Source organism: Poecilia mexicana, unplaced genomic scaffold, assembly GCF_051168715.1.
Source record: "Poecilia mexicana isolate PSO_F unplaced genomic scaffold, ASM5116871v1 scaffold_21, whole genome shotgun sequence".
Lineage (NCBI taxonomy): Eukaryota > Metazoa > Chordata > Actinopteri > Cyprinodontiformes > Poeciliidae > Poecilia > Poecilia mexicana.
The window spans coordinates 16,817,793-16,844,161 of record NW_028263390.1 but is presented as its reverse complement, the minus strand read 5'-3'; the positions used below and the strand labels follow the sequence as shown (position 1 = coordinate 16,844,161).

Below are 26,369 nucleotides of genomic sequence, written 5' to 3'. Positions count from 1 at the left end.
GTTTTAAAGTATCACCTTGCTCCATTCATCTTATTTTTAGATTTTGTTTACCTTTGTTTTGTTTAACACACTGGTTTGACATTTATTTTATTTCTTTATCCACAAGTTACAGAAGGGGGAAAACACACTGCAATGTCATTAAATCCAACCTTTCAGACGAATTTAACACGATACATCACCTTTGTTTATATTACATATTCTGCTTATTCATGAGTGAAGAGATCTATAAGATCTTCATATCTTATTTATCTTCACGCACTGCCTTCCTGTCTGAGTGAGACTTTTCTGTTATGCTCAGCAGGGGTTTTACACCTCCTAAGGTTAGAGCTTCATGTAAGACTGCATACACCTCAGTAGAGCTCACAGCTGAACATTTTCCATGGAGCAAATTAAAAGAGAATATTGAGGGTGGTGCGCAGAAGGTAGAGAGGTCAAACAGTAGGAGGGGATAAAGAAGGGTAGGTAGGATTACTCAACCGTGACCTAGTGAAGTGGCAGATTTTTCCACTGCAAATCAGAAAGCCTCACTGAGCTAACCTAGAATATCAAATACAAAGAGCCAGACTCATGTGTTACTAAACTGTGTAAACAATTTCATTCTGATGTCAAAGCGAAAGATGTGGGAACCTTTTGTACCACAGTTTGCAGAAAACTCATACTTTTTCATTTCTGCCAGTTAAAAGACATTTCGCACAGCAAAATTGATCCCTTGGTTCTTTTCTAGCAAACGGTGACATCAGCAGTAATGTACAAGATACCACAGAGCAATTTCAAGTTTAAGGTCCCTTCCAAAAAGTATTCAAACCCTTTATATCTTTCACATTTTTGCACAACTTTAATGGGAAACTGTAAATCCTTCTCTCCTTCATCTTTCTCTTTATACTGAAAAATTGTGCACTATTTTGTGTTGGCGTATCACAAAAAAAAATACATTAAAATTTAAGACTGAAATGTAAAAGAATGTGAAAAAGATCAAAAGTTGTGAATAATTATTTTTTTAATCGGTAATTTCCCCATAGTTGAATTCCCTGCATATTTTAATGTGGTTTTATTTTATCTATAATATCTTTAGAGCTATGAAAGTTCTGCACAATATAACTATTAGCTCCAGCAGCATGCAGTACAGCATTAAATTATGTGTGGCTTGTTTGCAGAAACAAATTACACACTTCATTCATTATTTGTGGAGATTTTTAGTGCAAATATTTGAGAATTGGTCAAACATCCTCTCACATCAGTAGCTGTATGAACTGAAGCGTTTGGTGCAGTAAGTGAAACATTTTCTAACAAAATTCCTGAATGTTAGAATTATTCTTACATTTGTAATTTTATGTTAGCATGTTCTTATAGTGACTTGGATCTTCCTGGGATACTCCTGAGCTGAAAACCTCTGTGTGTTACTTTAGTTTCTGTGTCCCCCTTCTTTGTTTCCGATTTCTCACCCTGCTGTGAAGATAGGATGTGGGTTTCACCCCCTCCCCCCCATTCCTTATCACACCCTTCTTGCTAATAAAAGAGACAAACAAACTGAAGGTTTTCAGAACACATGGAGATCGGCTTGGAGAAGCTGTTCGCTGTGTCTTCTCCTTCTGCAGAAGTTTGGTTGAAAACTCAAAAACTCATATACGTTGTCTGTGGTTCTTCTTTTATGTAGGTTTGAGAAAATACCTATCACTGAACTTCTGAGTAAAGCTAGATAGAAACCCGCACAATGCTTAGAGCCTCTTTCCTGCAGGTCTTTACCAGAATGACCAACAGAGACACAAAACACAAATAGCTTTAGAGTTTCCCAGGTCACAGTTGAATAGGGAAGTAGGTACAGTTGCATAACACTGTGTTCCAGCTGTTTACACAAGTATAATCATTTTTGCACTGCTCCGAATTTACCAGAATTTCTGCACACGAGCCTGCTTACAACACAGGTTACCTGGGTATCATCACATGCAAGAGTCTTTGTATCAAAAAGCCCTCCACGTGAACCAGTTTTGCTGCCAGCGTGTTTACAAATGAGATCCAGGCGGGTGGAATTTCCAACCGCCCTGTGTTCATTGTATTGTAAATGCAATAAGGAAGAAGACACTTACTGTAAAACAAAAGTTACACCTTGCAGGGGCAGGTGACAGGAAACGAAAAAAGAACTTTGTCATGAGGGTAAACCGTGCAAACTGAGTACAATCATAAAAGTTGACCTAAAGTGCATGTTTTGTATAGCTTAAAGTGAGCTTCGGTCTTTAAATCATCTCCACTCTATTTTTCACGCAGGCTCTTGCGTGCATGCCTGAATCAGTTTTAAGGATACTTGAGCAAACCTGGACTTTCCACCGCAGAGCAGCTAATTCAGGTTAGGGTGTGCACCAACAAAAGCAGTGCCAAAACACATTAATGAGAATCAAAACTTCCTTTTCCCAGAAAAAGAACACACACGTGCAAATGTTGTTTTAACTTTTATTACAAAATAAATGAACTGCTCGTTGCAGCAAGAGAGGCCAGTGTAATTACATGCAAAGGAACATCTGCAGCTTTTTGTAGACAAAGAGATAAGAGATAAATAGATACATTGTCCTACAACACAAAGCAGCAAACCTTAAAAAAAAGAAGAAAAAAGAAACATTAAGCTGCGTTTTATTTTTAATATATTACATTTTTTTATACTGGCTATCAGTTTGTTGTAATAAGCAGGGGTGCGATTAGTTTGCAGAAATGTACATTTTTTCAATTTAAAAGGAAACCAAAATATCATCTGCTTAAGAATGCATTCTCTAAACCAAACATGAAAGGCCATGCTTTCATCATTTCATATGCACAGACTGTCTCTAAAATGAATGCAGCTAAAACAATTTCCATTTGTAGAAGAGGTAGCATCTTTGGGGGCACCTGCATCGATAGTTTGGCACTTGCATCGGGGCACATTTCGAAGTCGAGAACAACACATCCTGATCCTGTTTTTGTAAATCAGCGTTCAGTTAAAGCAGAATCGCTCCATTTCCCATCAGAAGAGCAGATTAATATGGTGCACATTTCTCACTAGATATTAGAGTCAACTACGTATAAAGCCACTATTTTATAAACAACTTAGTTAAAAAAAAAACTTTAATTATTTAAATCAAAAAGTTCCAGCTGCATTCAGGCTCCAGGTGTGTGCTACACTCCATCATCTGGCTGTGTTCAAAATGACACCACCGACCTTCCCAAGATCTGGATGTCATCAAATGGAAACAGCGCCAGAATCTAGAAGAAAAACAGAAATAAGTGTCAAAATAACCGCAACTGAGATTAAACACGTTTCTTTTTCTCTCCCAAAAGACATGTAGTTTTGGACAAAAAAGTAAAAACACAGAAGTACTAAATCTTCAGTACATAAAGGTGCTAAAATGTTTTAGAGTGTGTATACATTTCAGCCGCCTGTGTAATCGGCCTCTTCTTGTAATCCCAGATCCACGCGATGCTGGGATCAGATATCTGTGGGACTCTTTATTTTTCTTGACACTCTGTGTAGTTTTTATGACTCCGACTTTCTTTTCACGTTTGCTTGGAAGCTTCTCTGCAAACCAGCTCACTCATTTCTTCTGTCTTCTGTCAATTTGAAGGCTTAGAAAAGTTGTGCAATATCCAAAAAACCCAAGATGAGGTAACTTAACATGACATATAAAAACTGCTTTGATAAAAGTGGCTGAGGCTTTCCTATTTAAAGATAAAGAGAATTAAACTGTTGAATAAAAACAAATATGCGAACAAATAAAGAATTAAAAAGTAACCTGGGAATTTTACAAACTGCAAGTACAAAGATCCTGGGACTTAAGAGGAATATTTTTCGTTTAGTAATAAAACATCTTGGGGCTTCAGAGTTACCATGCAAAAACTGCACCAGATTCAGAGATGTGCAGCACCCTCCACAATTTTTATCGCCACTAATAAAAAAAAAAAAAATCTACAAATAGCTGATTTAAATACCTGTAGACATTTCCAACCAATTCTTTTCACAAAACAATGAAAAGATTTGTGATGATTTAAAGAAAGAAAAGTTCAATTGAAAAAAGCAATCAGGTTACATTTATTTTATAAGAATTGATAGGACTGTCAATAAAATGATTTCCCTCCATCAAATTAAAAGGTTTAATTTAACACAACTTGTTTTTGGGTATTTTAACCACGAGATTGAATCCCCCAAAAAAGCCTTCCTGTCACCTGGTGAGTGTTTTCAGACAACTCTCTGACATATATGTCGCAAAAACGAAGCCTAAACTTTAAGTTCTGGTTCCTATTACTTTTAACATTCCCAAAAACAATCAGCACCAGCTGCTTACATCGTTGTTTCCGTCGGCCAGATCCAGCGCCGTCTCGTCTTCCATGTTTCGCAGCATTTTGTCGGCGCCGAACTGGCAGAGGAGGTCGGCGATTTGCGCGTCTTGCCTGCCTACGGCGAGGTGCAGCGGCGTGCAGCCGTTAAACATGGGAGCGTCCACGTTGGCCCCCTCCTTAAGCAGCAGCTTCACCGACGTCATGTCGTGCAGCTCGACGGCGAGGTGGAGAGCCGTTTTGCCGGCAGTTCCCTCCTGCGTGGGGTGAAATTAGCAAACCAAATTAAAACAGTTGTTAAAAACATGAAAAGCTTAAAATGTTTTTGCTTGAAATTAGGAAGGGCGAGTCTAGAAATTACAGCTTATGTAACAGTTTTAGTTAGTTTCTGAATGTGAGACAGAGCGGCATATTGGGACAGTGATTTAAACAGAGAGGAATGTCTGTGGTGGTTCTAAGATCAACAGCCATGTTCCCTTCCATCAATAGAAAGTTAAGAGCGGCAGGCGGCCAGCCTAATCATATCTCAAATCTAATTATGTCTCCCTGAATTCTGCAGGAAGCCCTGAGCTCAGCTCGTATCACTATCAACATAGGACAGGTGCAGCAGATTTATAAACGGGAACACAAAGTACGCGAACACGCAGTAAACAAGGCAGGGGAAGCCGACAAATGGGACAAATATTATCAGGAGAATTCACAGTTTTTTATGCGGCTGTAAAAACCATTTTGTCACCCAGTTTACTGTTTATGTACAATATCTGCAAACATCAGGGAGGATTTGGTGACAGTTTCCTGCAGGTGGACGAGCACTAATTAATAATTTGTTAGTTTCAACCCAACTTCAAACACTGAATTGCAGAAAAACACCACAAGTTGCATCACAAATTCGCAGACTAACCTGGATGTTAAGATCTGCTTTTTTTTTCATCAGGAGCTTCATGATATGATGCTGCTTGTTCAGCGCTGACAGGTGAAGACAGGTAAGACCTGCAAGGAGGAAACCCACTCATTTAAAGCATTCAGTATGAAGCGTAAAACAACCATAAGTGACGACCAACAAGAAAATTAACTGGTTTTATCTTGGATTGATTACGCGTTTAAAATATTGCGTTAAAATGTTTTGAAGCTACTTCCATATTTGATCCAGTCCCCATTAAAAACACAAAACATGCAGTTTTTAGAGAAGGAGACATGATAACAGCTTTTGTCTAGGGGTTGGCATTTATCTTATTGCTTATCATGAAAATGGTAAATAAAAAAAAAACTCAGTGTGATCGTTCTGTTTCTCTGTTCCACGAGAGCATCAATAAAAAAAAAGAAAAAAAAAATGGAGTTACTGTGATATAAATCCCAATTTAAGAGAAAAACTGAATGTTTCTCAAGAACAATATTTATGTTTGTGGTGCTATGAATGCTGTGCGATGCAAGGAAAGCCATAGAGTTACCTAAAAAAATAAGTAACAAATCTTTATCTTCATCATTAACAAAACAGTACCACAAAATATCACAATAAAATTCTGAGTGCATATTGCCCACCACTACTTTTATCTCCATTTTACACCCACAAAAGCATTTACACATTAACAGCACAGGAGTCTTACCTCTCCAGTTCTGGGTCTGTAGAACTGGTGCCAGCGAGCTCGGAGGAAGGTCTCTGGTCATTTCTGTTACACACTCTAGCTGCCCGTGCTGGCACGCCACGTGGAGCGGCGTGTTCCCGTCCTGGTCCTGCAGCTCCAGGCTGGCCCCCTTCTTCATCAGCATCGTCACCACTTGCGTCAGGTTCAGGTAGGTGGCCAGGTGCAGCGGGCTCTGAACATCACCAGCAAACAAGGATGGAGTTAAAAACACATCCTTATGTGTAATAAATCTAATACATTAGATTTATTAGAGATGCTACAAGGTATTAACTTTGATCAGTGAATGCACCATAGCCAGAGGTGGGCAGAGTGGCCAAAATTTTTTACACAAGAGTAGTTCTACTTCAACATATTTTTACTCAAGTAAAAGTAAAAAGTAGCTGTCTAAGAAATTACTCAAGTAAGAGAATAAAAGTATTTGGTAAAAACGCTACTCAAGTATTGAGTAACTGATCAAAACATCAATAATTTGAAATGTAAAATCTACATCTTCAGACAAAAATATAAAGTTATGAGGAAATTTTGTTTTTTAAAAATCAACATTGTTCATGTAAACAATAATTACAAAATAAAATTAGGCAAAAGAAACTGTTTTACAATTTCATTTCTTTCAAAAGAAAACTTAACACAATAGGTGATTTTTTTAAAGTTAAAACAAGCTTGTTCTTTATTCAGGGAAGCTACTCACAGTGGGTAGAGCATCCAGAAATTTTACTCAAATAAGAGTAGAAATACTTCAAGATAAAATACTGAAGTAAAGGCAAAATGTGCAATGCATTAAATATAATTACACAAGTAATTATTTTTCAAAAAGTTACAAGAAAATGCAACTAGTTACTGCCCAACTCTGATCATAGCCAACAGTAAAGACACTTTTGTGGCTGCTTGAGAGAGGGAGAGAGCAAGACTTTCAGCAAATAACAGGAAGGCTAGAAGCAGTGCAGGGAATTCTGTTTAATTCTTTTGAGCTTTTATCGTATTTTAAAGCATGGTGGGTTTGGTACTGTTAGCAGTCTTTTGGGAATCTCAAAGTTTTCAGCAGTACACATATTGAGATGGCAGTAACATGCTGTTCTTTGGTTTAAAGTAATAAAACACTGTGCAGCAACTACTCTCCCATGCATACAACATGTTCTCTGTTCCTAATAAAAAATAACTAAAGCATGAAACGGTAGAAAAAACTTTTTCCAATGCTATCCTTATATTGTTTTTTACGATATAGCGCTTAGAAAAAGTTAGGAAATCAGCATTTGTGTGGGGTGTCTCTATTTTTTTTTTTTTTCATCCATAAAGAAAAAAAACAGAATATTTCCTGGTTACATCTTCTCAAATATCAAGTCTGTTGATTTCTAACATCCAAATTTAAACAACTTGAGTGTGTCTGCTACCAAGATTTCAAAAGAATGCCTTTAACCAACGACAGAGAGCAGGCCTGTACCTGTTTACACACCTCATCAAAGACAACCGCAAAAAAAAAAGAAAAAAAAAAAAAAGAAGAAGCAGTTCTAGCTGAGAAAGTGAGAGTCTAGCATTCATTCCAAATCAAACAAGAATTCCTGCTGTGCAGCTTTCTGGCCCACTGAGGTTAAAGCAAATGCAGTAAATGATGAGCTTGATTCCTTTGAATTTACACAGAATTTTCAGAAAACCTTAAGTACGCATAAACTTCAAAAACAAAACCTTTTGTACGTGGCTGGATCTCTGCATGCCGACTCGAACGTAATTTTTCTCTTATAATGACTGTTGAGAGGAAATTATGCAACTGAGGAGTGCAGTGCAAACTGAGTCAACGTATGAAGTGCTGACTCTTTATTTTCAAATGTTTCCAACTGACAGCCCCTGTCAGCTTGCTCCACGTTTGAGGCTCTAGATCCCACTTCCTGAAGGCCTGGAACAATTCCTCCACCCACATCCACACAAGGATACACTCCAACCAGCTCCCTGCGGTTCTATTTCTACACAAGGTAGAGGAGGGGAGTTTCCATTCGAAGTCCCTTATGAGCTAACGCTGGAGCCACCCACAGTGACGTTCCCGAGAGGGGACAGGCTACGCGTAAGGAGGAAGAAAACTTCTCTGGAAGTACACGGATATAAATATTACCTCTGCTTCTGCATTCAAGGTACTGGAAATGAGGAAGCAACACTGGGGAGAAAATTCCTAGCGGAAGCTGCCATTTGCTGATCAACCAACCTGATATAAATTGTTCTGGATGTCCAGGGCTTCTTTTGGGAACAGCTGTATCAACTCTTGAGAGATGAATATATCCTCATGGATGATGGCTAGGTGCAGGAGTCTAAAGGAGAGACACAAAGACGAACATATTTGCATTTATGTTGAAAAGAAAAATGTCACATTGAGCAATATTTCGCTGTAACATCAAGTGGGTAGACAAAAAGTCAGCACTTCAACAAAATGTTGCATCACAATTTTCCTCAGTACTCATCTCAAGAGAGTAACATTTAGTGGGCCGTATGGCAAAACTGAGTGATTGGGATGTTGTGCAACATAGAGAAAATTCTCAAGAACATCTCGCATCAGGTCGATACTGCAAAAGGAGGATAGTGATTTCAACCTGTAAGACTACGGTATGACTTTGGGAAATGTTTCCGTCAACTTGAACGGCAAAACAAAGCAAAAGCACTCTAACCTCAAGGCCTGCGTGGGAAGTTGTAGCAAACAAATGCAAGCACAAAGCAGGAAATGGAACAGCGCTTTGGTGCTTAATTTAGACCGACCGAGAACAACACAACGAGGGCCTCGCCAGAGAAACATCTCAGCATTTTCAGAGGGAGGCCTGACCTCCACGTTTTACGTGTGCAAGAGTGCAAATTCAAGAAAGCGCACACTAATTCAGAGCCACCAAAACATTGCGCTCTGAGATGAAGTGTTACCGCAGTGTGATGTCAAAGTCTGACAGTTCTCGCTTCAGACTAAATGTCAGAAGTCAGACTCCGATTCAGAGGCAGACAGAGTGGGATCAAAAGTTCCCACAGTATGTCGCTGCACAGACTTCTCATTCAGCTTTCTGCGCTGAGAGAGGCACGCAAAAATGTCAACTTTCTCAAGTTACCCGTCAGACAACGTGGTGAGACGTAAAGAAGACACTAAACTAAAGCACTAATCCTGTTCCACAAATTGCAAAAAATATAATCAGAGAGAAAATGTTCAGAAAGTTAACAATTATATGTTTATTTTACATTTAACACATGCTACTAGTGCATTTATTCCAAGTTGAATGAAAAAGTATTTTATGAAACAGTAAAAAAATATAGCTTAGTTTGTTATACAATTCAAGATATTTCTTAAAACTTTGCAAAGTGTTCAAACCTTTAATAAAGCTAATCACTCTATATAGTGCGTGTTCTAATGCACTTTGATATTCAATATTTTTCCAATAAGACCACTTTAACACATCCAGCTTTGTGTAATTGGTTACAAAACATCTTTTGAAACAAGCAAAAGTTATTTTTTTACTCTGATTTTTCTGTTTTTAAGCAGAGATGCTAAATTTTAGCTAGTACAGGCTGAGGTTTATTTACTTTTGTCTTGAAGTGAATTACAATAATCTAACAAATACTATTAAAAATATATATATATTTTGAGATAATTATGGAAAGTTGCTGGATAATTTTGGGGAAAATACACGAATGTGAAAGCAAAACTCTGAAAACAAATTAAAAGTTACCCTGGAAAATTAAATGTTTCCAAACCTGTTCTTGCACATTTGCAATAAAACATTAAAGCTGACAGATAAATTTGAGATTATCTGGAAGTACCTTTGAATGAACAGACTCATTCAAATGTTTGCAGACTAGTCAATGTGCCTCAAATAGAGCCCTATTAGCAAATTGGCATGAAAGGGACTTCCTGGTTTGGGTAAGTCTTGAATGAATAAGACCTTAAAGAATCCCACAGGGGAAAACTAGAGTTTGCATGCTTCTCCATCAGTGTAAATAGCCCAGTGTGGTGCGATTCAGGTGTTTTTCGCTGTTCCCAGCAGGTATCTATAGTTAGGGTGCGAGAATGAAACCATATGGCTCTGGCAATCAGCAAACGGAAATCAAAAGAGGTCAGAGACACAACAACAGTTTCCGCAATTCTGCGACTGCATCACTCACTGGGCTGCATTGGTTGCAGGACTCTTTTGACAAAGTCTGTCATTTGTAGTCGAAACACACCTGAGTGGCAAAGGTGACACCGGATGAGTGGTTCACACATTAGAAGGTCTACTGAGGCTATATATGGAGGTTGAGGTGTCTAGATTTGGTGCAAAAGAGGTGAGGTTTCACCAAGTCAAACTGAGAACTTAAAAAAAACGCTGCTCTGTCGAAATTTATTTTTTCTTTCTTTAAAGAAAAATGCTCTGGTTAAAAATACACAAAAAGAAAGTTAAAATGTGATTTATGAGGGGGAAAAAATCACATGCATATAGAAACTGTCCTGTCCTGTCAAACAAGTTTTCTCTAATCTAAAGCAAGATTTCAGCGACCTCTGCAACATGTGCTCTGTCTGTGATGCAGGGGAAGTCCAGGCCTATCTGTTTCACTTCTGTTTTCTGACTGACGCCTCCCAGCAGACTGTCCACATTCATGACATGGACAAAGTTCAATAAAAGCCTCCATGTTAACACTTTGAAATCCCCTTCAGCACCAGTTATCATGGGAAAACCAAGCCTTTAGATTCACAGTAATGAAAGAAATGCCACTTGCCCTTATATGGGTGTTTCAGGTTCTCAGATGAAATAAAAGCATCTACTCTGATATTCTAGTTTTATAGGGACTTTTTCCTCCAGCAAAAAAAAAAAAAATGCAAATTAGAATAAATTAGTTCTAAGTGAAAAAAAAATGTAAGAAGTCAGTGACTGTTTTTTTAACATAAGAAAATATTTGCAATGCATAGTCAAAACTGCATTTCTCAAGATATAAAGAGTGATTTTACTATTAGTAACTGGCTTATTTTAGATAAATACATTCTAATTTGACAATTTTAAGAGTACTTCTACCGAAAGTGGAGATATTGATTGTAAAAGGAAAGAAAACCTACGTGTCTCCATCTTCTGTAATAGTTGTGAGTAAATTCTCTTGTTTAGAAAGTTCAGGCATCTTTGCTTGCACATCCTCGGCGCTGGAGATAGTGCAACCCTCTACGATGTCCGACAGGCTCTCCACCGTGATAGATGAGGACGTGTAGGCTGAGTCCAGGCGCTCCTCCCCGGTGGAAAACTTGTCCCTCGGCCCGATGGAATCGCTGGTCGGTTCCCGGGGCTCCTCTGAAGTTACTATGGAGATATAAGACTCAATGCCCGAGTCCATGCGGATGTCCTCTTGCAGGTCCTCTTTGCCACAACCGTCGCTCGACATGGTGAACGCTGGTGGCCTCCCTGGGTTTCCCCCGCTACAGCCGCCTTCCTTCCCGGATGATTTACAGTTTTCTAGCGGGTGTTGTAGCCGCTGGCTGCTCGGTGGTGAAACCCGGACAGGCTACCTCCGCTCCTTTATAAGAACAGAGAAACGAGCCGCTAAGTCTCATTCCACTAACCTATATAAAGTACTTCCCCTTGCAGTAACAAACCCTCAAAACTAAGAGATTCTTTGCTTTTGTAAAATAAAAATAAAAAGTATTAAACCATGACACGTTACTCCTAACGCGACGAAAACGGGTTTTAAAAAAAACAAAACACACAGACAAGCGAAGAGTGGTGAAACGGCTCTGTTGCCGACTAGATATCCGGTAACAGCGTGAGCTCGAGGCGGAGAGCATATGAGCAATGAAAGGCGAGGATTGGAAGAGCTGTTTTTGTCAACCGGGGGAATCCCCAGTGCGCGTGCGGCAATAAACACTCTGTCTAACACTCGCGCGCGTGCGCACACAGCTACAACAAGCAGGCGCGCGCGCACGGAACAGAAAGCAACAGCCAACGTTCTCAAGGCGGAAATGCAAACGAATTTCAAAATTAAAGCTGGGAGAGTTGAAGCTTTCAACTATGAAGGGTATCAAGTAACAGGTGTTTTCAGTAGCAGTTCAGTCTACTTCCTGTCTGCCGCTCTAGAGATCATATAGAATAAAACAATAACGAGACACAGCTACTAAACAAGCAACAGGGAAATGTGACTTTTGTTTTCAATCAATTCAAGAGACAGTGGGACCATGTTTTATTGTTCTGAGAGACAGGGACTTGTACAAATTGCAACAAATTCCAACAAATTTCAGCTGGACATACAAGAGGTTTTAGATCAGATCTCTAACTTGGAATGTTATTCTTTTTTTGTTGAGGTAAATTAGCCTAATATAGTTTGTTTTTGTGTTATAGTTTATAAATACAGCTGACCCCCATCTATTTGCATATTTACTTGTAGAGCTTAACCAGTGGCCTCTCAGAAAATTTTTAGAGTGATGGATCACTACTGACTCGTGTATTTTCACAAATTGTTTTGTGCAAACTAAAATATTTTAAACAAAATGCAAATTGTAAAGGTAGGAGCAATGCTACTTGACACACTATTGGCTGGCATTTGCAAAGTAACCAGTTCAGGAGCCCTACTTATTTTGATCAGCTGTAGCTGATGGACAAGAGTGGCACGAAGCAAGACTGTACATAATTCCATTGGTGCACTGTGCACAATAATGTACATTGAAGCATATTTGATGTTTAAAACAGGCAGTTATACACATTTTGATATTTTCTTTTTTTACATCTCAAATAGGCCTATTTGCAGATTTTAACATATGTAGCAATTTAGTATCTTGATTCAGATGGGCATAGGTAAAGGTTTCGCTCAAACACCTCAGCTAAAAGAAGAAAAAGTGTCACAGGATAACTAAGCCTCACCCAACGTGGGCAGTGTGGTTGACAGCAAACACATCGTGATAGTTCTATTCTGAGCAGCAAACAGGGGGCACCGACTCAGTGCATGGGTGCATCTACTCTCCATTGACAGCATGTGTATAAAAGCATTAGAAAAATGTGTTTAGGTAGATAAAATGATAGTTTGAGCATTCTGTTTCCAAAGTCTCCCTCGGCGTTGCCTATAATTCATATCATGAACTGAACCTGCATGATATGAAAGGACGCCATGATCACTAAAGGGCAGTCTTTTGTTGTTTGTTTACTGTAGAGCTATAATTTGTAAGCTGGAATATGCGACTATTTGCTGGTACTGACACTGGAAGGGCACATTTTCTCAGGAGAAAACCAGTTTGCTTTTGCTTTTTAATTCTGGTGGCCAAGTCAGGCGCCACCACCTCTGGTATTCAAATGCTTTAACAAAAGTTACTAAACAGAGTAATACACCTCCCAGTGGAGGAACATCTAAAATCATATTCTTAAAATGTGGCAAAGAGTGTAAGAAATATCCTCAATAAGGCTGCAGAAAAGACAAATAATGTGAAAACACACTCGCATTTACTCCATGAAAATTGCTGACCAAACTCCTAGTGATGTTCCTGTTTAGACTAAATAAATGTAATTCCTGAAGCTCAGTTTTGATGCAGTGTAATTATAACACATCTTTATGGAAATGTGTTTTATTTTTAAAAGCAGAAAACAGGAAGTAGCTCTTTGGCTGTCACTGGTTGCTGCAAAGCCACAGATACACTTTCCATTAGAGGCAAAGTTGCTTTCTACAAACAAGCAAAAACTGAGCATTTCAATGTAAAACTGAGCATTTCAATATAAATATCACCATGTTGTATTGGACAAATTTGCAAATCAACAATGTGGTAATTTTGCCATGAACTTGTTAATTTAACTGGATCGTGTAGTGAAATGTACATCATGTTTCTGTGCAAATTTGCATGGAGAAACTAATAAATGTTTCATGTCAGAGCACTGATATTTGACACCACAAACACTAAGCGAATTGTAGCCTATCTCATTTTGCTCTTTTCCTTTTTGCTGCTGTGGCTCGACCTTTAGAGGGCCCACTTCCACAGCTGCTGCTCTGCTCTCAGAGGACCAGATTAACCATAAATGCAGTCCATAAAACAATCTGACTGCCGGAAAATGCTAGAGGAACATTTTTATTACTCAGGAGCTGCCAACTACTTTCATGTCATCCACTGTCATGTTTACTTGCTCCACCTTGTGTCAGCCGTCCGGTCCAATGTCCAAACTGTGGGTGTTGCGAAAGAAACGGGGTTGTGTGCCGTGGATGACTGTGGTGAAAGTATTTTTATGTAAACAGAAGGAAGAAAATATTTTTTTCATATGTGCTTAATCTCCCTATTGTCGTCATTTTTCCTCCTTCTCACACGGCAAAAACAGATTATGGTGTCTTTATTGTCACGGTGTTACATAAAACCAACAGAAATATGATTTTTTTTCAGCTCAAGCTGCAGTGGTTTTATATGGATAATTCAGTTTTTTGTGTAAGCTGTAAAGAATGGGGAGATAATACTAGTTGGCAATGTTTTTAATCAAAGTACATAAAGATTTTTTTTTAGAATAAGAGTCAAAGTAGTTCAGAGAAACAGATTTTTTTTTTCTGGCATGTTTTATGTGAAGTGTACAAAAACTAAAATAAATGTGGCTAAAACTGTTGTCATTTCAGGAGTATAAAATACTATGTTTATAAAAAATAGAGAAAAAAGTGTTTGTTTTTTTCTCCCCCATACTGTTGCAATAAATGTAACCGTTCTTTAATTTTGATGTAAGCAGCATTCTCACAGTGAAAGTGCTGGATTATCAACAAATCTAACATGGACATTTTGTGTATACCATGTTACTGTATATGTTTAGCAAAAAATAAAATCAGTTGCATTTTAATTTGCCTTACAACGTCACCAGCCAATAATGAAATAATGAAATAATTTGCCGCTTCTAATTTATTTTTGGGATTTTCACTCCCTGTTTACGTTATTTGTGCTTGTTTTCTATTAGATTTCTCAGCCTCCTCCTAGTAGAAACAGAGAGACTCATACAGCAAAGCTTGTGTTTTTGCCCAGTGGAACATCAACATGTGGCAGGAGGTAAGTATAATCAAACCCACAGCTTTTGAATTACAAAACAACTACTCTACGCCGCAGTCAACCACATGTAATGTTAAGTTTCATTCTCAGTTTTTCAGCATTTTCCAGCAACGAGAACACCAGTTTGCGTCAATTATCATTGATGGCAGTTTACTCTGCATTTTTAACACCATCCTGGAGATTTAAGATTGTTCAACTGCTGTTTAGCTTTAACTTTTATTTTATTTACAAAAAGGTAATGAATTGTTGTTGCCAGTAAGCCACTTTTGTGACTACAATTTAGATTGTAGATGTTGGATAAGAATTTTTTTTTTTTTATGGTTTTGAATGCATTACTTGTAAAACTTTTCATGTCAGGTACTGTTTAATAACCTCTTGCAACTCATTTGCAAACGTATTAATTCAGAATCTTTGTAGAAATCTGTCAAGAGTTGCTGTATTTCTCTTCCTCTCGTGACGTCATCAACTCAAATATGCAAAAGAAAATATGTGATTTATTTCTTTCAGTGCACTTTTTAAAACAGTGTAACTAGTGATCCTGCTGGAGAAGTCAACATGTCATAACCCAGCTTTGTGTGTTTTTGTCAGTGCACATTTTGTTAGTGCAAAAAAAAAACAAAAAAAAAACACTACTGGGTTTAATCTTTAAGCCTACAAGGTTGTTATCTCTACCTCTCAGCCAGTGCGTGTCTTCGGTGGTGTGCAGAGAGAGGGTGGTTCCCTGTGCAGCAGCGCCTCTCCGCGCTCCTTCGTGTATTATTTACGTTGTGCTGTCGGGCTGGCTGCTCACACGTGTCCCACCGTCTCGCCTCTTTGTCCTGCATCACACTTTCACTGTGGCTTCACCGTCAGCAACGGAGAGAAGCTGACTGCATGCCGCGTTTGCTCTTTCCTCGCACTGTTTTTCCTGCAGCGGACTGCTCAGCCTTTTGATTGGGCTCCTTTTCAATAAAGCGGAACGCGTCCCACCTGAAAGAAGGAAAGAAAGAAGGAAAAACAGAGGCAGGGGATGCGGCATCTCCCCAGCCCTTGTCCTCTGGTTCCGGACGGACTGGGACGGGTTAGATGACGTGCGGAGGGGGTTCTCCGGGTATTTATGTTTCGCCCTGCGTTGGAAAAGACCCATCCCACCGGGAGATCCATGCTCCGGCTTTTGTGTCGCTGTCATCATGTCCCCAGCATCGGCTCCAGAGGCCAGTGAGAGCAGCACAACCACGGTCCAAGAGGAGGCAGCGGCCAGTCCCAGAGAGGAGGTAAGAAGCTGTTCGCAGCGTTTAGATCACTCCAGATGAATGTGAGGAATAAATGAATACAGCCTTTAATCGGTTTGACTGATTTCGTTAATAGGCTACCATGATAGGTCTCTGCAGGCTAATGAAAACAACCTGATTAGGGTTTAATTGGAGTCAGTGACTGTACAAAGGACATTGCTGTGCATCTTTCAAAATGAGCCTCATCGGGGATCCTGAAGTGGATCCCAACAGGCAATCAAAGGTGTGAAAAGAAGGAAAACAAAGAAAGGGCCACACAAGAGCAAAATATACTCTGGCAGGGAAATATTTGATTTCTTCACTATAAAAACACGCAATTACACACGTTTGCATGTAATTAAACTTGTCATTGATGAGTTGGCTGCACTTTTTATAAGGTATAATATCACGTCTTTCTTGCAGACTGCTGGATAAGTTACACATCCATTACACAAGAGGCTTTTTATGTAACCTAGCTGTTCTTATTATGTCAAGAAAAAGTATCTCTGAGTGTGTGAGACATTTATTTAAAGGCACAATGAAGGGTTTTTTTTCCACTCAAGAAGACTGCTGGACTGATTTGAACTGAGCACATAAGGTATCATCTCAAACTGTGGAGGCTTTTGAAGAGTATACTGTAAGCTGGTGAGATACACAAGAAAATTAAAAATGTAAGTTTTCCATCTATGTATGTTTTCTTTATATTTGGTTGTAGAATGAATACAAGGGCTAATCAATGACCAAAAAAATGGACAATCCTTAAAAAAAGGAGATTCATGTATTATTACAAATATTATTATAATATTTAGAGAAGCTGGTTACTCACAGGATTGTTGCAGATTAATAGAAAGTTTAGTGGAAGGAAAAAGTGTGGTTACCAAAAAAAAGTTGCAACAGCTAACACAGCACATGGACCAGTGTTGGATTTATTGTGTTAATCTACTTCTGAACCAGATATGACATATAAAAGCCAATTTTAGCATTTTAGTTGGAAATCAAGGTCCCAGAGTCTGGAGGCAGAGTGGAGAGAAACGTAACCCAAGGTGCTTGAAATCAAGTGTGAAGTTTCCTTTCATTGATTGTTGAAGAATCCATGTCATCTGCTGCTGTTGGTCCCTCTGTGTTTTACCAAACCCAGAGTCAGCGCAGAAGTCTACTTGGACATTTTAGAACAGTTCACACGTCCCTCCGCTGAAAAGTGTTAAAGAGACGGTGGTTTGTTTTTCCAGCAGGTCTTGACACCTGCCCACACTAAATAATGATTTTTATCACCGTGACTGATTAACCAACCAACCAACCTGAGACAGACCTCACAGTGAATCTATTTTTGAACTGGATTTTGGAAATAAACACATTGTTGATGATATTCTGAGTCGTCCAGACACTTGAATGAAATGCATGGACAGAAAACCAGTATGACGTAAATGTTGATCAGGAGGGCAAATGCTTCTGAAATCTGTAGTGAGTTCAACCCGTTTAATTCTTTGAGGCATTCTTGTGTAGCAGTTTGGTGTTATTTACTAAATGCAGGGATTTTCCTTTATTATTGTAACAGAAATGTCTGCCTTACAGTGTTTATAGTGCTGAGTCACTTCCTTTCCTTCGCCGCTATCAGCTCTAATGACCAGCTCTTTCATGTTTTCAGGCTGTGGATATTTAATTGGCATCTCATTTGTTGCAACTAAAATTTCTGTGTAATGTTCCTTTTACATCAGGCCTGATCAGTTTCACCTAGAAAACAATCTTTTACTGCACACAAGTGCATTTATTTCCAAATTTCTTACACTCCCGAATAAAGTACACATAAACATCATTGCCTGTGGTGTTTGAACAGAGCTTGTAAAATGTAACATGAACCTAAAAGTATGTCATGTTGTATTGATTATTGTGAGTGGAGTAAGAGCAGGGTTCTGTTGAGTAAATAGTCTTCCTGCAACTGGTTTTTCTCAGTAGGGAGTTTCACTGTTTATCCCCTTCACCCTGCGGGATGTTGCCTTATAGGTTGGCAAGACACTTGGGGATCATGTGACCAGGGTGGGGAGGAAACATCTATTATTTATGTTTGTCTGTCACTCAGAGAGCACAGAACCAATATGTCGGATTCATTATGAAACTAATGCATAAAACATGGAGAGTGCAAAAGTATTAGTCACAATCTGATTTAACAAGTCCAACGTAAATTATTTTGCTAGCGTCTGTCCTTCCTGAGGCTTTTGAATCTCAGTAGCTCTTTAGATTAGCTGTTAATGCTGCCGTTGGGACCCGCTTTTCTCTGGGGTGATAAATGATGCCATCGGCTTCATGCTGCAGGAGTCAAATAAATGTTTGGCTTTATAGTTGAGCCCTAATACTGGCACTGCTGGCTAACTAACTATTTCTCTGCATTGTAAGAACAGTTATTACGTACTTTACTGCAGTAACTTAATCTCAAAGTAAAGAATAAATAAAAACCCAGTCTTTCTCCTTGAAAGTTATTTTACAAAATCACATGTGCCTTGAAGAATTCATGTAAAATACATGTAGCTGAAACCTTTTTAACATTTATTATATTTATATCTGAATAGCTTTTTCTGCAGTATAGGTCTGAGGTGAAATAACAGATGAAGATATCCTGTTAGTGAATAACCTGCAGCGCTACTTTTCTTTCAATCTTGTAAAATCCACATTATAATGGACTATTTAAAACATAAAGACATTTTAAATTAAAATCTGAGCGTCTATAGGAAAATTTAAAATGGATTCCTATAGGCGTTTTAGCTGGTTAATAATCTAAAACTTTTATAGGCAAATCAACCCAGAATTGGATGAAAATGAACACATTCAGCTTTCTGTCTTAGTTATTTCAGTCCTCATACCTAAATCCCAAGACTACAATAGAGCTATTCAGCAGCAAACACTCAAGGTGGATTTGGCATACAACATATAATAAATATTTATATTTTTTTCACTTTAATAAAAAGACTGCTATAACAAAAATATTAATCTAGATATTATTTTGAGTGTTTTTGGACACTGTTCCCATCATCTAAAATGGCCAGATTTCAACCAGTCAACCCATCGCAGATCAAAGCAGGCTTATATGAGACACGGTTCATGCTAAAATAACAAAAACAAAACAATATTGTTCTGGTTTTGCTGTTTTTATGGTAATTTTCACCAAGACCTACAGAAAAACCTGCACAACTGCAGTAGTTGTTTTGATTGTTGTGACATAAATCTTACTTTTGTGTAGGCAAGGACTGGTAAGAGATTATTATTACTGTATTATAACTTTTAATAAAAGTGGTTTCACTGCATGATAGTGTTTACAAAGATATTTAAATTAAACATGATCTAATTTCTTTTATAAAAAAAAGAAAAACAAGCTGTTATTTCTGCTGCAACTCACAAAATAACTGATTATTACAGTCATATATTTTTTTTAATTTATGTATTGCTATTTTGTTAGTATGCAAAAACATAGAAAAACACAGTTTACTTCACATATGTCTGCTAATAGCTTCCAAATTAAAGCTTTGCTAATGCATGACATCCCTGCAACATGTTGCTGCACTGCCATGTTTTTTTTTAGCAAAATGTGAGACAGTATCTCAGTTGATTGGACCAGAACAAATGGATAAAAATGCTGAGCAGTGAAGGACAAACTTGGACGCCTACTCTTTTACCAAATGTATGTAAACTGATAGAAGTGACAGCTGCTGAATAAGATTTTAGACTTGTCAGAAGTGTTTCCATTGCCAATGTGTGAATCAGGTAATTGTTTCTTGGCTTGCACAGTTCAAAACATCAGGCAGGTTGATACAACTCATGCATAAACTATGCAAAAGCACTTATGAAGCAGAGAATTTGTATAAATATTTTAGTTGCATGAGCCCCTACCTTTAACTTTTGTATTTACATGTTAGTTCATGTCAAGTCTTGTTATATTTGTTGTATTTATAAAAAAACAAACAAAGAAAAATCAAGTTTTGTACAATCTTGATGTTTCTACTGCTTTTATAAACTGACCAAGTGCTTAAAAAACCACACAGCTTTTTGCTATTTTTTTTAGCAGTAAGTTAATGTTTTTTGGTGTCTGGGAAATGAGCCATTTCAAAAACTTCCAGAATGTACCTTTACAAATCAGCAGGCACCCAACACCTAGCAACCTCAGAGAAACCCAGTGCGTTATCTAGCAACCCCAGCAAAGCCCAGCCGGTCACCTAACAACCCAGGTGGAGGTCCAGGACGTTTGGCCAGCTGATTTTACAGCTGTATGCGTTGTACAAAGGCTGCTATAAAAGAAAAACAAGTGGTTTGTTCACTTACCATCTAGAAACCACTTGCTGCTGCTCTACTTCTGCTTTTCATACAGATGTGTATAATTGCGCATCTGTTTGCAGCCACTTTCAAATTGAGCTGGTGGGCGTGGCCAGCAGCAGCTTATTTGGATTTAAAGTGACAAGAGGCTCTAAAACAACTCATTCTGAAAGGGGCTCAAAATGGAGTGCAAAAAATGTAATGAACATGTTTTGTGTAGACCGCAGACCTACCCTAACCTCTTTAAGGAAGCATAACAGGTCATCTTTACTATTACTGCTGACTTCTGTTTGCCCTTCTTTTCTTGCAGCAGCATCCTCGGAAACAGTCTCTGACCAAGTCTTTGTGCCAGGAGTCTCACTGGAAATGCCTTCTGCTGTCCCTGTTGATGCATGGCTGCGTAGGAGTGATAGCCTGGTGCCAGGTGACCAAGGTCACGCGTCTCTCCTTCGACAGCGCTTACAAGGGGAAGTCCATGATGTATCACGACAGTCCCTGCTCCAATGGTTACATCTACATCCCCCTGGCTTTCCTGGTCATGCTCTATGTGGTCTACCTTGTAGAGTGCTGGCATTGCTACGCCCGGAACGACCTGCTGTACAAGGTGGATGTGGACAGTGTGGCCGAGCGCATACAACGAATGCAGCAGGCCACGCCCTGCATCTGGTGGAAGGCCATCAGCTACCACTATGTCAGGAGGACACGACAGGTGACGCGCTACCGCAATGGAGACGCATACACCACCACGCAGGTTTACCACGAGAGAGTGAACACGCATGTGGCCGAGACAGAGTTTGACTATGGGAACTGTGGCGTTAAGGATATCTCGAAGCAGCTGCTAGGTTTGGAGGGATTCCCAATTAGCAGGCTGAGGTTCACAAAGTGCTTTAGCTTTGCCAATGTGGAGTCAGAAAACACCTACCTGACACAGCGGGCTCGCTTCTTTACAGAAAACGAGGGCCTGGATGATTACATGGAGGCCCGTGAGGGGATGCACTTAAAGAATGTGGACTTTAAGGAGCACATGATTGCCTTTTCTGACCTGAACCATCCTCCCTGGTATGCTTCCAACTCTGCTTTCTGGGTGGCAGCTGCGTTCACTCTCTCTTGGCCATTGCGGGTGCTGACGGAGTACCGCACAGCCTGCGTGCATTACCACGTGAAGAAGCTGTTCGGCTTTGACTATGTGCCAGCAACGCCATCCGAGGAGCGTCCGTATTGCCAACACATCCCACGGGTCAACACCATCGACAGCACGGAGCTAGAGTGGCACATTCGCTCCAACCAGCAGCTAGTGCCCAGCTACTCGGAGGCAGTCCTGATGGATCTAGCCCAGCTTTCTGGGAGCTGCAACAGCTACTCCACAAGTGGGCGGTACGGCAGCTACAGGCAGAATTGTGAACGCTGCCACCGCGCCATCAGCAGCTCCTCCATCTTCTCCCGCAGCGCCCTGAGCATTTGCAACACAGCGAGCCCCCGCATCCCCTTCAGCGCCAGCCGCTTCTCTCTGGGCCGGCTGTATGGGTCCAGGCGGAGCTGCCTGTGGAGGAGCAGCGGGAGCCTGAATGAGCAGTCCTGTCCCACCGAGAGCACTCGCTGTCTGTCAGGTCAGCAGACTAATGAGGAGAACCCTCCGGCCTATCAGGACGCTCTGTGCTTTCCTGTGCTCATTGTGCATCGCAACGAAGGATGCCTCAATCACGACCATCGCTCTTTGCACAGGAATGGCTCCTGTGTGGAGACGTCCCTTTGACCCACAGCTAGCCCAATGTGATGACACAAACTGAGGCTGAGAAACATCTTTAGCCCTGGCTTGTGAGGGTGTGTACATTTACAATGCTTTGTGAGTATTTGGGTACTTACACTTTTTCACATTTTGGACACATTACAACCAAAAACTTCTGCACAACACAAGTTAGTCCATGACTGGGAAGTGGAAGAAAAATCCTCCATCCACCATTTTTTACAGGCAGAGTAGAGCGAGGACAATCCAGTCCGTCTCAGGGCATCATGACAGATTCATGCGTACACTTTGATAATTTAGCCTGACTTGCATGTTTTCATACAGAGAGAGGAAGCAGAAGTACCTGAAGACAACTCAGTACATGCAAATTATATGCAAAAAGGCACCAGACTGGATTTAAACACCTGCAGATAGACAAGTCAGAAAAAAACGTTGTGGAGAATTTTAATGTAGGATCAGGTCCCAAACTTTGAGCATCACATAAAGCACTCTTCAATTCATCATAAGAGTAGTAAATGTACATCCAAAACTGCATGAAAATTTATTAAATCCCATTGAGAAACTTTGGCAAGACTAGAAGATTTATGTTCGCCAGCACTAACTATTCAGTCTGACTGTGAATGAGCAAAAATGTCAGTCGCTAAGTTTGCAAAGCTGGCAGAGCGGTATTCCCAAATGACTTAGCTGTAGTTACAGCATTCACTTAGGAGGACTGGATCCTTGCACACCACACTTTTCATACTTTATTTGTAGAAAAAAAATTCAAACAATTTATCATTTTCCTTCCACTTCAAAATTATGCACCAATTTGTCTTGGTCTACAGCAAAAAATCCCAATAAAAACACTGAAGTTTGCAGTTTGCAATGTAAAAAAAAAGTGAAGCGTTCAAGTGATATGAATACCTCCTCAGCAGTCTGCATGTCTTTATCATAACATCCACCTAGAGGTTGTAACAAGATTTGTTCAGACCTTTACAAATAATGATTCTGATAAGTTTGGCACAGATAACCATTTCAAACCAAGCAGTTCTCAGCTGTCTATCAAGGGACTACCAACTTGGAAATACCAAGAGAAGTCACACCCTACTTTGAAATGTCACATTGGTGAATGAGTGTCTTGGTAACGTTTCTTCAATTCTGACAAATTAGGAGTTTGATAAGAAGTGAAAAATTTGCAATATGTTACTGATGCGCAAGTGAAACAACAAACACACTGAGATATTAATAGAGACATACACATTGCATGAGTCATGTGACTCACGAGGGAAAATACAGACATGAATGAGACTCAGCAGTTTCCTCATAAAAGTACCTCTGATGAACTCATCAGTCAAGCCTACATAGAAAATCAAAATAAAAGTATGTAGGAAACTCAAATCATGGACATATTCATTCAAGGTCAGCACAGATATTAAAAAAAACATTAAAGAGTCTGGTAGAGATAAAGCATCTACTGAACGGAAATCAGCATGTTTGCAATGACATTATACTCCCTTCCATGCCAAATATAGAACAGGAGGAAGATGAATAATTTAGTGGATGAAGGACATGAGAACTCTAAACAGAATCATCATTTCAAACTGTGTCTTTCTTTATTTCACATTTGACAGTCCTACTCAGGCTACCTCTTCGTTTAAGTGCCTAACATCAACCATTTCCGAGAAACATCCACTTTCACAATCTGAACCATCTCATCTCAGCCTCTTCCCAATAAAACTACAGAAGAACCGCATGTGGTATGTCACGGAGACGTCGGTCTTCTGATGTCATCGCCGTTGAAAATGGCATCCTACTACAAGTCGAGTCAAACGCTCTTTCTGGTGTTTTTCATAAGACAATAAATAAATCAAAAATGACTTTCAAGATAATGTAACGCAGATATTGCTTTGCCAGCTCTGCGTTGCTGCTGATGCACATCAGAGAGGCATCCAGAAAGCTTGTCATGTAACTGTATAAACAGGCCTGGACTTGACACTGTTAGTAACACATTCAATAAGATGACAGGATTACCCGAAAACAAGACTTAGAAGTACTTCCTTTTATCCCTAAAGTATAACCAGAACATATAGGATATAGCATAGACGTAGATAAGTGCAAACTAAGAGCACAGGTCTCTAATGTGAAGATTTCCTTCCTAAATGTAACATATATTGAATAAGATAGCATTTGCTAAAGGTTTTCATCGACATTGAGTGTAAAGGGTTTTGTAGTTTGCCTCTTTTATCCTTCTTCGGTAGCTGTGAGTTGTAATGCACAAAAATAGTAAAATATCAAAAGGATATTTTTAGTTTGTCAACAACTTTGGATACCAAGGGGGTTCTTATTCATTTAAATCAGTTTGCTATCAGTGACACTGTCCTTCTCATCACGTACTAATCCATGAACGGTATTTGTCTGCGCTCAATCTGTCACTGACTGTATTCCACTTGGGGTGTTATGTTTGGAACTAGCTTAATAGCAATACCTAAAATACATTAAAAATAAGAACTGAGGGTGGATTAAAAATTCTTTCAAACCTCAAATGTATTAATAGCACATATGCAAGTCCCGCCAACCTCAGGATAGTGTGAGACAATGAGTTTGCTTGCAACAACATTCCTGCTGTCATTTCTTTCTCTTTTCCTTGTGAGGCGAGTGAGTCGCTGGTATGCAGAAGTTGCGTTTTTCTAGTTCCAAGTTGGAAGAATCAAATCAAACATCCCCTGAAGTCTAAATTGAAACTCCATAAGTCAAAGGTAGGCCTTTCAATAGCCAATATGACTGTCATACACATAACAACATTGTGGCTAACAGAGAGACTGTACAGACTTTGTGAACTTTCTTATTTAGCTCTAGGACATTTAAAAGGGAAAGAAATACATTTTTATTGGCTTAAATAACAGCTAGTTGTTAGCACTTAATGTAATTAGGGTATATTTTTTATAGGAGCAATCAATGGGAATGTAAAACCCAAATATCCCACATTTAAAGGGTCACAGCATGCCATCTATGTAATTGTTGCAAGTTGCCACCTTCAGGTAATGCAAAATAAAAATATCTGATGCAGATTAATCTTATTTTAATTTCCAACAGAAATGTCTGAGTGGTGAAGGGTTGGGTCATGTCTCAGCATGAATTAGGCTAAAACCAATTAAATTTGATGACCACTACAGAAATCATCCAATCCCATTCTCTAAATTATTATCAGTCAGCAAACCGTCATGGTCTCAATGTCTGATTATGGTCATTTGTAAAATAAATAAATAAATAAATAAATAAATAAGTAAATACATAAATAAATAAATATTTGAGGAGATTTGTTTACGGGTGCAATGTTTACATTAAATGTGACAGAAAAAAAAACTGCTTGGCGTATAAGCCAGCCTGAAAGGCCAATAGCTTTCCTCTGTTAGAATAAAAGATTTTGTCATGCAAAGCACTAAACCCTTTATTGTGTCTGGCAAGCATATTAGTTTGTAGCAATAGATTGTACTGTTTCTGTCCAGAATGCTTTGGGGCTCATCTTTTTATATCTGTATAAATTTGTGTATGTAGGGCAGAGAGGCTTTGTACTGTAAATAAGATAGAGCTGAGAATAATGACTGTTCTTGTAGCTGAATGTTTCTCTCACACACAGAAACATTGAGGCCATAGCAGCAGGAAAAACTTTGACATCCAGGTGTTTAATGGTGACAAGCTATTCTATCCTTAATGCAACACAGCTGATACCAACTTCATGTGAACTTTAATTAATCTTCTGAGTAGTTCTTGTTCCTTTTAGCCACACTTATGAATCACTTGAATGCACTCTTTTAGCTACGTAAGCTGCCATGTTTGAAATGGCGGCAGAAGCTGGTGCATTCACACTTGAACACATACAGCACAGTCTTTTTGTCTAAGAGTCACTGAGGTTATATATATTTTTTACCTTTGATTTTGTTTGTTTTTTGCAAGGTTAATATGATTTATGTTTATTTATTGTCATGAATCGCACTACTTGGTTTACTACCTGTTGAAAATGTTGAGTGAAAACGTTTTTGTGTATTTCAGTATCACCACAAAGCTGCCTTGCTGTTACATAAGGACTAAATACCAAATATCTGTTCAAAACTGGATAAAAATGTCAATAAATGAAAATGCTCACTAAATCTATTTTGTTTTTATCTGTATTGTGACGAGGAGAGGGTGAC

General features: G+C 39.1%; 2 protein-coding genes across 2 annotated transcripts; one reads left to right on the top strand and one right to left on the bottom strand.

The window, feature by feature from the left end:
• Positions 1–2,431: 2,431 nt before the first annotated feature.
• Positions 2,432–11,726, bottom strand: nfkbie (nuclear factor of kappa light polypeptide gene enhancer in B-cells inhibitor, epsilon). Its single transcript, XM_015011294.2, has 6 exons — positions 10,984–11,726; positions 8,131–8,233; positions 5,901–6,111; positions 5,198–5,286; positions 4,305–4,553; positions 2,432–3,228 (listed from the first exon to the last, which is right to left on the bottom strand). The coding sequence occupies exons 1-6, from the start codon at positions 11,298–11,300 to the stop codon at positions 3,166–3,168; spliced, it is 1,032 nt and encodes a 343-aa protein (XP_014866780.2). The 5' UTR covers positions 11,301–11,726; the 3' UTR covers positions 2,432–3,165.
• Positions 11,727–15,776: 4,050 nt separating this feature from the next.
• Positions 15,777–26,327, top strand: tmem151ba (transmembrane protein 151Ba). The gene is made up of 2 exons (XM_015011296.2): positions 15,777–16,160; positions 20,767–26,327. Exons 1-2 carry the CDS (start codon positions 16,077–16,079, stop codon positions 22,207–22,209), a joined length of 1,527 nt encoding a protein of 508 aa, XP_014866782.2. The 5' UTR covers positions 15,777–16,076; the 3' UTR covers positions 22,210–26,327.
• Positions 26,328–26,369: the final 42 nt, after the last annotated feature.

Bases quoted from the DNA above. Each gene is read 5' to 3' on its own strand.
- nfkbie (XM_015011294.2), bottom strand. From the start codon at position 11,300: ATGTCGAGCGACGGTTGTGGCAAAGAGGACCTGCAAGAGGACATCCGC. The intron at 6,112-8,130 runs GTTGGTTGATCA...GGTGATGTTCAG, and splicing joins TCCAGAACAATTTATATCAG to AGCCCGCTGCACCTGGCCAC. The intron at 3,229-4,304 runs GTAAGCAGCTGG...TTTTTCTTCTAG, and splicing joins TGGCCGACGGAAACAACGAT to ATTCTGGCGCTGTTTCCATT.
- tmem151ba (XM_015011296.2), top strand. From the start codon at position 16,077: ATGTCCCCAGCATCGGCTCCAGAGGCCAGTGAGAGCAGCACAACCACG. The intron at 16,161-20,766 runs GTAAGAAGCTGT...CTTTTCTTGCAG, and splicing joins CGGCCAGTCCCAGAGAGGAG to CAGCATCCTCGGAAACAGTC.